Source organism: Hemiscyllium ocellatum, chromosome 11 (genome assembly GCF_020745735.1).
Source record: "Hemiscyllium ocellatum isolate sHemOce1 chromosome 11, sHemOce1.pat.X.cur, whole genome shotgun sequence".
NCBI lineage: Eukaryota > Metazoa > Chordata > Chondrichthyes > Orectolobiformes > Hemiscylliidae > Hemiscyllium > Hemiscyllium ocellatum.
In genome coordinates this window covers 71,913,002-71,925,507 of record NC_083411.1, presented here as the reverse complement: position 1 = coordinate 71,925,507, position 12,506 = coordinate 71,913,002, and the positions used below count along the sequence as shown (strand labels likewise).

Here is a 12,506-nt window from a genome sequence, read left to right as displayed (position 1 = left end):
TTTTTGCTGGTAGGTTTTGCTAAAAGTTGTTGCCTTTGTAACAACTAAACAAGCAGCCATGTGCCTGTTGGTGTCAATGTGGAGAGTGGTTCTTAAAATCATTTTCCCAGAGCTGAAATATCTAAAAAGAGGGAACATGCATTTAAGGTGAGAGAGGAAAAGTTCAAAAGAGATGTCAGGGGCATGTTTTTTACACAGAGAGTGGTAGGAGTCTGGAACGCACTGCTGGGGTGGTAGTGGATATAGATACAATAGGGACATCTATGGGATTTTTCGATAAGCATAGGAATATGCAAAGATCAGAGGGATATGGACGGAGAGCAAACAGAAGGGATTAGTTTGGTGTCATGTTCGGCACAACATTGTGTGCTGAAGGGTCTGTTCCTGTGCTGTACGTTTCTATGTTCTATGTTCTAATCAGGAATAGTCATTTATCTCCTTAGTTTCACTAAGATTTTCAATAGAATGTTGTGTGTTAATGTTGTAGTTTGTGACCTGACATTAGGGGACAGTAGTAGAAGCTAGTTTGCAGCTTGTCAGTTTGTACCAGTATAATGCCACCTAGTGTTTCCAGGATGTCACTTTAGAATGGCAAGTCTAGCTGCAGATCATTCTGCTGTAACGTGACTGTTGTGTTCCTCTGTGACTTTGTGCTATAGAAAATCATACTATGGAAAACTGCTATAGAAAATCACACTGTAGAAGATCACTAACAGAAAATGTACACATTATCCAAACAACGGCCACAATTTGTCATTCGCGTTATGGCTAACTCATGCTGACAAAACACACGTTATAGCAGAATGCCCTATATTGGGGTCACTGATTTATGAATGTCTAACTTACGAGCACTTGTGAACAGACTCCGGAACAGGCCATGAAGACTGCCTGTACTCATTATTGGTCTAATACACAGGGTTGCATCATCACCACACTCCTGTACTGCAGTGAGAGCTGGATTGCATTGTATCAGCAATACACAGGGATAGAGAAATTCCGTTTGAAATGTCTTTGCCACCTTCTCCTTATTCAAATAAAGGACTGTTGAGCAACCATATTGAAGACAAGAATTCAGGCAAAAATTCCTCTGCGCAACCTATTCATTCACTCTTGACATGTCATCATTTTAACGGCACCTGCACCAGCACTAACAGCTGTGCCAACACTTTCATCTCACTCAATCCCTCCTTTGCTCTCATCCAAGGAGGAAGCAGTCCACAATAGGGCAGAAAGAATCAAGACAGGTGGTAGACTGCCTATCATTTGGCTCCTGACCCCCTTCAAGGAGAGGATCCCAACCTCACAATAAGTAGGGGGCAGATCTCTATGTCCAATCCTCTGGACTGCTATCAAAGGTTGGTCCTTGACTTACTGTGCTGGGACCTCTCACACCCACCAAGTAAAGGCTACTTCTGTAGATGTGACTGCGAACAACCATGTCAAGTCCCTGAATTTGCGTTAGCACTAAACAGCAAAGCAAGATAGAAGTGACATGGTAGCTCTGGGGGGAAAGCGCACAAAGTCAAGGCAAAGCAGGAATATTGTGAGTATCCATGTAGGCCAAAGGTGGCTTGAGTACTAAGAAGCAAGTGAGCAGCCATGAGATGCAGCCTATTCTGATCTGTGAGCTGGGTTCATGTCTCTCTGCATAAATGCTGGGTCTTTGCAACAGCATTTGAATAGTAGTTAATGGTGTGTCCTAAAGTGCAACTTTAACATGCAGATACATACTGTGAGTGGGTTAGGATGTGTCCTGTTGGCAACCTTCGGATGTCAAAGTCTTTGGACTTGTTGGTGCCCATGGATTATAGCCTGAGATGCTGGTATCTAGTGCCCAGATGGAGATATTTACTAGTAAGTGCCAGGCAACCTCTCAGTCCTCCATGTTACCACTTCTTGGTATCTAGCTTGTTTGTAGTGGATAAGACGATACATATTATTGAAGCCAGATCCGCACTTCATTAGGCTGTCAACAATCAAGAATTCCCTTCAATCTTGTCTCTGTCTCACACTAATCTTGTCTTAACGTGCAAAATTGTGTTGGGATATAAAAACCAGTTTCACCTGACATTGAGATAGGCCTTTTTCGATGTCAGATGCTATGTTCTAGATTCCCGCTATGGCCCATCTAACTGAATGGCAGCGTCTAAATTCCTACACTGTACCAGTATGGTTAACAGCTAAGTCTCTACAAGCATGATGGAAAAAGAAGCCAAATCCCCAGGAACAAAAGCCTCCTGTGCAAGGTGGTACCAGACAGTGCTGATTAAATAGGCATCTGATGAGAAGGGGTACTCGACCTTCTTGGTTATGGAGGCTACGATATCAAAGATAGAGGAGAGGACAATGAAACAGATGCATCCCATGCCTTGGATGGATAATCCCAGAGTCATGAGTGTCCTGGGTAGGAGAAATGATTGAACATTTTGGAAGACTAAGAAAAATAAATAGAAGTAAAACTATTGAAGACATCTGGGGGTGATAACCTTGGAACAACCATCACAGAATTAGGACTCTGAGCTTGGAGCTCAGAGGACAGACCCAATTGAGCGACTTCAGCTAAACAACTATCCCTCACCAGTGTGGGTAAAACTTAAGTCTCAGTAGTGAGTCTAAGACAGCTTTGTGTTATAACTTGATGCAATTTTACGCTGCATTGTTACACTGGCTGAGTGATAAATAAAGAAGTAGATTGCAGTAACAATGCTGTAATCATTGTGTTCATTGGCATTGATCCAGAGAGAGCCATGATATTCTGGCTCCTGTGAGATTCCACCCCATGTCTTAATGACGAGGCAGAGTGCTGCCAGAGAAGTAAAGAAAACAAAGCACACCTTGGATCCCACAACCTTATTCTGTCCCATTTGCCTGGGATCTGTGAGTCAAGTATCTGTCACATGAACACCCATTGTAGATACTGATGAAAAGGAGTTGACTTTATCCTCAAATTGAGGAACAGTCACCATCGACAACTTCAGACATCCCACAAACAGAGCATTCCATTCTGCATTTCTTAATTAGCTAATGGAGTGAACAATTTGTTAGGGAGTCCAACAAAACAAAGGTTAAAGATGTGTTGGTCCAATCGGATATCCGTCCCATGGCTGGTATCAAAGAAGATAATCATGATTGACAGAGGCAGTTCTCACAGACCTACGGGGCAACTTTTTCTTTCAGAGGGTGGTACGTGTATGGAATGAGCTGCCAGAGGATGTGGTGAAGGCTGGTACAATTGCAACATTTAAAAGATATCTGGATGGGTATATGAATAGGAAGCGTTTGGAGGGATATGGGCCAAGTGCTGGCAAGTAGGACTAGATTGGGTTGGAATATCTGGTCAGCATGAACAAGTTGGACCGAAGGGACTGTTTCCGTGCTGTACATCTCTTTGACTCTATGACTCAAGCCAGCAGTGTGATGGATACTTAATGGATGTGTGAATGCAGCTTTATATCTCTAGAACAGGATTGACTATACCTTTCACAGACAGGGAGGGCCCCATTACTCTCACACACTGGGCCAGTGAGCACATTCTAATAAAGATGAAAAGGTTTTGCCACACTCTAAATATTTGAAAAAGAATAGTTGCAAAGCAACATGTTGGTAATTTAAATAAGTAACCAATAAAATTGCCATTTAGAAATGTCAAGCAACAAAGCTGCTTTTTGGAATGGCACTTAATTGTAAATTTATAAAAAGCTGCTTATTACGAAACTCTCATTTCCCTCTCCTCTACCATGACCCAAGAAGACCCAACTTTCATTCCCACAAAGCAGTAGACTGACTCTCATTCTAACCCCAGAAGCCCGATCCTCATCCCGCCCTCAATCAACTCCTCAGCACCTCAACTCTTCTTCCAACTCCACCAAATATGCCAGCCTGTCTTTACTGCCCCTCTTTCCAGTCAGTCTCTTCTGAAATCCTTTGCCATTTCCAACCTGAGGGCTCAGTTTGCACCTTGGTTGAGGGAAACCACTTGTGTTGCACTTCTCACTGCTTCAATCACAGACCATGTCTCTTCCACTAATAATGGGCTGCCTTCTGGGCAGGTTGCTCACGAAGATTACGTTATGCAGCACTGGGGTACTGTACTCGAACTGAAGCTCCGCTGTTCCCAGAGTCATCACAGAAGTTAATGGTTTTACAAAACTACACAAAATCCCCTAGTATTTCTGTTTTTTTGATATACGTTGACAGAAAGCACAGGCCAGATTTGTACAGACTTACAAATCAGTTTGTAAATAGATTCTCACTACAGATAAACCATTGCGCACTATTGACATATAACCCTACTTATTAAAACCCGAACCTCCTTACAAAACTCCCCTATACTCACATACAGTCAGACACTAATGGAATGGGTATTATGGGCGGTGGAAAAGACTGAGAAGTTCGATGGTCCCTGTCCACAGGGTTCACTGAGATGATCCTTTTAATTTGTCAGGACTTGATCTTCTTTCTGCAGGTACTTTCACTTGTTTGTATGAGGTGACTGGTTTGCATTTAGAATATCCCTGACTTATAGTTAAAAGCCACAACTCACAGCAACCAATGGAGGCAATAAGTTGATTTTCTTCAGGCTTGAAGTGTTTTTTTTACCACAAAGGAAAATACAGCCCCTTCCTTTTCAAAGGGCCAATAGCTTCTGACCAAATATTCAGTTATCTGAGAACCAATCACATAGCTGTTGGCAGGCAGATGGCTTTTCTCGTTGACAATTGATTACCATTCCACAGACTAGTCAGATAATTATTGCCATCTGAATCTCACTTTGTACATACCCCTGGCTGCAGTTGGTCTGTAGTAACGTCCCCCACTGCTAGAACAGACCGTAAACAGCACCTTTAAGGAGTGTCAAGTAACTCGCTTTAAAATAGTGCAGCAATCCTTTCCACGGCCTTGGTTTTCAAAACAGTTCTCCCATTTCAGTCCATCATCAAAAATACAGAAAAATGAAAAGACACGTTTGGTATTATCTCAGACAAGGCCTCAATCAATGATGTCAATCAGCAGGAATCCCTTTCCTCGTGTAACGATTGTGTTAAACTCTCTTTGGAATATATTACAGCAAAAATTTTAACTGTGTATTGTCCATTGTCCATCCTTTACCATCAAGAATAATGACAGCGGCCATTTATGGGAATAACGGTGCATCAAATTACCCCAAGTCAGACACCCGACTTGGACATGTATTGTTGTCCTTTCTCTCTGTTGTGTCAAAATCCCAGAATGTGCTCTGGTGTGGGACTGACATCAACACAAGAGCTGTAATGGTTCAAGACCAAGGCCCACTATCATTATCTCCAGGCAATGAGGGGATGACCATTAAACATGGTCCTACTTTGTCAAACTAACAAAATGTAAATCTCACTGCACATTCAGAATTACTAATACATAAAAGGTAGCAGCAATAAGAAAGGAAGCAGTCTTGTTCTGGATCAAGGCCGAGTGAAAATATAAATGTGGAAATTCCTGTGCAATGTTATTCCATAAATAGTTAACACACTTGTATCAAATTCCTCTCTCAGCTATTTAATGAAGCTGATCACCCATTTAACAAAAACTCCCAAGGCAGGTGGTGAAGGCTACAATTCCAAGTTCTCATGGTATTTAAAACAGTTCAACTCTACTCATGCAGAGTCTGACATCAGATAGCTTGAATTATAGTCAGACCTACATCCCAGATGTATGTTATTATAAGCATTGTGCATAAATCCAGCCTCCTTATGCCAGAATTTTTCTAGGTTACTGCATTGGATGAAATTTGATATTTAAACTGAATGGTGTTATTACCTAGTCACATTATAAATTTTCTGGCCTAGCAGTTAAAATATTAACTCCAATCTCTGACTGAATACAAGCCTTCCGATGCCCACCCTCCCATGTTTCTTTCATTATTATATAATATTTTCTCAAGATGTTCCCAATGTCAAACTTCATATGCTCTTTTCACTCTACTCTGTGTTTAATTCTTCCTGATCCATTTTCTTCATTCCTTGAAACCACAAGCCACTTAATGCCCCTATTATATTTTTGTGAGTTATCTAAAATATGAATTCATATAACTGGTCTGACTTTGCTTCTTTCTTTATTCTGTATTTGTGTAATGATCACTTGTGAAAAAGGACACAACACCAGGTTATAGTCCAACCGGTTTAATTGGAAGCACACTAGCTTTCGGAGCGACGCTCCTTCATCAGGTGATAGTGGAGGGCTCGATCGTAACACAGAATTTATAGCAAACATTTACAGTGTGATGTAACTGAAATTATACATTGAAAAATTGATCGTCTGTTAAGCCTTTCATCTGTTAGAAAAGCGATGTGTAAATTACAAAAGCTTTTTTTTAAAGTTGCATTCTCGGGTTAGGGCTGAAGAAGGACTTATGCCCGAAACGTCAATTCTCCTGCTCCTTGGATGCTGCCTGACCTGCTGCGCTTTTCCAGCAACACATTTTTCAGTAATGATCACTTGTGGCTGGATACCTATATCTAATGGTAGTGAATGCTCCACAGACCTCAGATACGTTAAAGATATTTCTCAAATCTAAAACCTTGAAATTAAACCAGCAAAAATGATTATTTGAGAGGAGACACAACCCTATTCAACGAATGAGTTAGCACTGCCACTAAAAGCATTGGAGAGCAATATTGGATGTTCTCCATCATAGAAAGAAAAGCATCACGTTCTCACTATTCTGGCACTGTACATTACATTGAAAAGGGATGAGTGGGTACAACTTCATCTCCCTTTTTGGTCAGGTTGTGGAGAAAGGATGCAAAATTATAAAGTAAACAGATCAATAATATTAGAAACCCCATTAAAAAAAGAGAAACACGGGGAAAGTTAACGTATTCCAATCTAATTAAAGGCATTTGTGATGGAGTTTAGATGGGAACATAGCTGGAAGTCTGCAGGATTCCTGAGGGGGTGGAAAAGAGCAATCACGCCATGGCTAATCATGAGGGAATGTGGCACATGGGCCTTGTCTGATTATGTGGCAAGACTAGTCTTTTTACTTCAGTCACTGGTAATACTATGGCTTGTCTGGTGCCTACAGACAGTAAAAAGTGAGGTCTGCAGATGCTGGAGATCAGAGCTGAAAATGTGTTGCTGGTTAAAGCACAGCAGGTTAGGCAGCATCCAAGGAACAGGAAATTCGGTTAGGCAGCATCCAAGGAAGACGCCTCCCTTGACCTTGCTCTGCTCAAGAATCCAACTTCTTGAACTTCATTGAAAACTGATGAAGGCTTAATTACACTATCTAGAGACAGATAAGCATTAACCTTGTTCTATTCCAGGTTAACTCCAGAATAATACGCTGGCTAGCTGATTTTTTTTTGGTGCAAGTTTAAATTGAATTATTTTTCTGAAATATTCCTTGTCTTAAGAGCATCTTATAATAAGTATTCAGGGCTGGCACAGTGTCTCAGTGGCTCAGTGGTTAGCACTGCTGCCTGACAGCACCAGGGACCCAGGTTTGATTACAGTCTCAGGTGACTGTCCGTGTGGAGTTTGCACATTCTCCCTGTGTCTGCTTGGGTTTCCTCTGGGTACTCCAGTTTCCTAACATAGTTCAAAGATGTCTAGGTTAGGTGAATTGGCCATACTAAATTGCCCATGGTGTTCAGGGATGTAGAGGTTAAGTGCATGAGTAGGAGCGGAATGGGTCTGGGTGGGATACTCTTTGGAGGTTCAGTGTGGCTTGTTTCCACACTGCAGGGATTCTATGATGATTATATTTTCCCAGGCAATAGATAGACAGGTTTATGGTGCACTCCAATTCCCTTGTTATTCAAGACCTTTTTTTTTAAATCCAAGTGATACTGCTTGTACCAACACAGAGTCAGAAAGTAGACAGGTTAATCCAATTTGCTAATTTAATGAATGCAGAAGCAATAGACTTAAAGGAGTAACAGGGACAAGGAATTTTGTACTGCTTATATTTCGTGATGCCAGATTGGGCTGCTCTTGTCATGTACTTCACACAACCTAGATTTCAAAGTCAACAAGTTTGTTCTGTACGGAGGTTAAAATGACAAAATAAGTCATTGGCTGCTGGCCCATGCTCTGATCTGCAATTTTATAAACTTCTTCCATCCTTCTGTGGAACACAGCTTTGAAATTCCCACTGCAACACCAGCAACTTTCACTTGTCAGGTATCTGACAGCCTGTGCTGTCTTAATTACCAATGGTACATTTATTTATTTATTTTTCCAGCTCTCTCTCAGACTGAACAGTATGTTTGACACCCCTGATTTTTTCTTTTTTCTTTTTTTGTTAATTTTTTCTCCTTTTTTAAAAATAATTAACCCCCACACTACCGCCTAACTGCGGTAGTGCTTATTGTTCCCCAGCACCCATGGTGTGTGTGTGCAGGTGTAAGACACAGTGAGAGACTCAAAATGCATGAATCTTTATTCAATTTCCACCACCAGGAAGATAGGAAAACACCCGAGTGGCCAGTCACAAGCAGTGCCCTTCACATCAAAGGGTAATGCTAATGGTACATTTATTAATTGCAATTATTAGCTTGCAGATTGTTAACTATCTTAACTATACCATGAAGTCTCCCCATTGTGTTGATTTGTGATCATTGTCTTGTTGTCTGCTTACTGGCTGATTAATCCAACTGTCAATTCCTGGGTCAGCCATAACCCAGCAATGGTGGCAGTATGGCCAAAGGAATTGGGGGAGGTACGAACAAGGCACTTTGAAGAATTTTCTCCCTTATTGACCCATTAGTGCAGCCTGCTGCAAAAGCCTCTGCGTGTCCCCTCCAGCTTTCAGAGTTTGCCACCTCCCCTAATTGGATGGTAAACAGCATCCTTCTCACCTCCCCCATCCTGGGAAAATATTGTCCTAGTCACTGCTAGGAAAGCTGAAAGGTTTTGAAGAATAAACTTAGCCAGTGGGAAACTAAGACAACTGTATTTTTTAAACTTTATTGTTTTGGTGAATAATATTGAAATTCACCTATTAGCATCTTAAATAGGAAAACATCCCAAATGGTCACTGGAACAGTCCAGATTAATGATAATAGCTGTGCATGTTATTTCAGAATCTGGCCATTCGACTGATGATCCACCTAATATTTAAAAAACTCACAAAAATTTGTGTCAATCACAGTCTGATTTGATAAGTGATATTGGAATTTTTTTCTAAGAGAGAATGATTCATGCATAACATAACTTGTGAAAGCCCTTTCTTGTCAGAGGAATTAGGAGTGTTAATTGGTGCTGTTTCCCTCTCTCATGTGCAATTGTAATAATTTATCAATTTCATTTCCAATTTCCACCCTGCCTTCACCTTCACTTGGTCTATCTCTGACTTCTCCCTTCCTTCCTCTCTTTCCATTTCTGGGGATAGGCTGCCCACTGATTTCCATTACAAAGCAACCGAATCCCACAGTTACCTGGACTATACATTCCCACACCTTGCTTCCAGTAAGGTCTCCCTTCCATTCTCCCAGTTTCGCTGTCTCTGCTGCATCTATTCTGATGATGCCACCTTTGCAGCAGAGCCCCAGAAATGTCCATCTTTTTCCACAACCGAGGATTCCGTGCTACTGTAGTTGACAGGACCTTCAGCTGAGTCCAACCCATCTCCCATACTTCTGTTCTCAGTCCTTCTCTTCCCTCCCATACCAGCGATATGGTCTCTTGCTCCTTCTTTCCACCCCACCTGCATTTGTATCCAAAGAATCACAACCTACCATTTCCACCACTACTAGGTATACATTCGCCTCCCCTCCCTAGTCAACCTTCTACACGGGACAGTCCCTCTGGGACCCGATCCACTCCTTCTCCATTTCCAACACCTCCCCACACCCCCATGGCACCTTCCTAAGCAATCACAGAAGATGTAACATATGCCCATTTACCTCTCTCCTCCTCACTATCCAAGGCTCTAGACACCCCTTTCAGGTGCAGCAACGATTTACCTGCACTTCATTTAATCAAGTCGACTGTATTTTCTGCTCGCAATACAGTCTCCTGTATTATGGGATGATGAAATGCAGACTTGGTGACCACTTGATCCATAAAAATGACCCCAAGCTTCCAGTTGCCTGCTCCTTCAATATACCACCACATTCCCACACCAACATTTATATGTCAGACCTGTTGCAGTGTTCCAGTGAGGTTCAATGCAAGCTGGAAGAACAGCATCTCATCTTCTACTCAGGAACCTTACAGCCTTCAGGACTCAGTACTGAGTTTAACAATTTTAAAATGCAATCACTCTCCTCCACATCACTTATCCATCCCCATATCCCTAAATCCTGTTGTGTGTGAGTTGTTCCCTTCATAGTTTAGAGTGGTGCTGGAAATGCACAGCAGGTCAGGCAGCATCCAAGGAGCAGGAAAATCCACATTTCTGGCAGGAGCCCTTCATCAGGAATGAGGCTGGAAGCCTTGGGGGTGGATAGATAAGTGGTAGGGCGGGTGGGGCTGGGGAGAAGGTAGCTGAAAGTGCAATAGGTGGATGGAGGTGGGGGTAAAGGTGATACATCGGAGAGGAGGTGGAGTGAATAGATGGGAAGGAAGATTGACAGATGGGACAAGTCATGAGGATGGTGCTAAGCTGGAAGCTTGGAACTGAGGTAAGGTGGGGGAGGGGAAATGAGGAAACTGGTGAAATCCACATTGGTGCCCTGGGGTTGAAGTGTTCTGAGGTGGAAGATGAGGCGTTCTTCCTCCGGGCGTTGGGTGATGAGGGAATGGTGATGGAGGAGGCCCAGACCTGCATGTCCTCAGCAGAGTGGGAGGGGAGTTGAAATGTTGGGCCACGGGATGGTGGGGTTGATTGGTGTGGGTGTCCCGAAGATGTTCCCTAAAGCGCTCTGCGAGAAGACGTCCAGTCTCCCCAGTGTAGAGGAGACCGCATCGGGAGCAACGGATGCAATAAATGACATTTTTGGTTGTGCAAAGGATGGAGATGAGGGGGGAGGTGTTTGCAGGTTTTGCAATTCCTGCGGTGGCAGGGGAAGGTGCCAGGACGGGAGGGTGGGTTGTTGGGGGGCGTGGACCTGACCAGGTAGTCATGGAGGGTATGGTCTTTGTAGAAAGTGAATGGGGATGGAGAGGGAAATATATCCCTCAACACCTTTACCCCTTCCTCCATCCAACTATTGCACTCCCAGCTACCTTCTTCCCAGTCCCACCCCCCTCCCATTTATGTCTCCACCCCCGAGGCTTCTAGCCTCATTCCTGATGATGGGCTCCTGCCTGAAACGTTGATTTTCCTGCTCCTCAGAAGCTGCCTGACCTGCTGTGCTTTTCCAGCATCACTCTAATGTTGACTCTAATCAACCAAAAATGTCATTTATTGCATCCGTTGCTCCCGATGCGGTCTCGTCTACACTGGGGAGACTGGACGTCTTCTCGCAGAGCGCTTTAGGGAACATCTTCGGGACACCCACACCAATCAACCCCACCATCCCGTGGCCCAACATTTCAACTCCCCTCCCACTCTGCTGAGGACATGCAGGTCTGGGCCTCCTCCATCACCATTCCCTCATCACCCAGCGCCCAGAGGAAGAACGCCTCATCTTCCACCTCAGAACACTTCAACCCCAGGGCACCAATGTGGATTTCACCAGTTTCCTCATTTCCCCTCCCCCACCTTGCCTCAGTTCCAAGCTTCCAGCTTAGCATGTGCAGTCCTTACTTTCACCTTGTTCCTGCATAGTCGACCCATTTTCAACTGCTCACACTTTGCATGAGAACCCTGGTTAGTTTTCCTCGCTCTCTCTTGGACTATTATCAGATCTCTGTTTACCTGTCCCTTTCTATTTTTCTCTCTCTGTCTTTCACGCTCTCTGGCCTCCATCTTTATTTACTCTATTCACTCCCTCACCATCATCAGCATAATAATTACTATCCTTTCCAGTCTGATGAAGGGTCATTGGACTTGAGACATTTACTCTGTTTTTGTCTCTGTCGATGCTGCCAGACCTGGTGAGTTTCTCTAGCACTCTGTCTTTGTTCAAGTTAGGAGTGTTCAGTCATGCTGTTATTGTGTTTGTGGTTTAAAGATAACGTGGTACACTGCTTTAATAAAACATGGCACATATTCAGAGTGCAAAACATTACACCAACCTTTTAAAGGCTAGCAGGTTCCTGTCTCTTGATTCACAGTCATCTGCACCTCCAGCATAGAAATCCCACACTGCTGAAGGGAGGAAACGTTCAGCATAGGCCTCAAAGTCATCCAAGCAAATCATAGACATTACTGGGTGGGGTGAATCCTGAAGAATAAATATAAAATCTTTCATTTGATGAAATAGTGTTAGAAACTTACAGCTGCAATTTCATCCCAAATGCATAAATATACTGTTTAATTCTATAAGAACGCACAATGAAAGGTGGAACAATGTTGTTCCAGTGTGTTGATTGGTCTCTGATAAGACCTATATGGTGGTTTAACTAATGGGCTAGGTTCATAGAATCTCTACAATGTGGACAGTGCCTCTCAGGCTCATTGAGCCTACACCAACCCTCCA

General features: G+C 43.0%; 1 protein-coding gene across 1 annotated transcript in view; it reads right to left on the bottom strand.

Annotated features, from left to right (window-relative positions):
• The window catches only part of LOC132820456 (2-Hydroxyacid oxidase 2-like), a 32,832-nt gene extending 20,599 nt beyond the window's left edge, over positions 1-12,233 (bottom strand). The window contains exon 1 of the mRNA XM_060832607.1: positions 12,103-12,233. Within this exon, the coding sequence (XP_060688590.1) occupies positions 12,103-12,233 (131 nt within the window). The remainder of the gene's footprint in view (positions 1-12,102) is intronic.
• Positions 12,234-12,506: the final 273 nt, after the last annotated feature.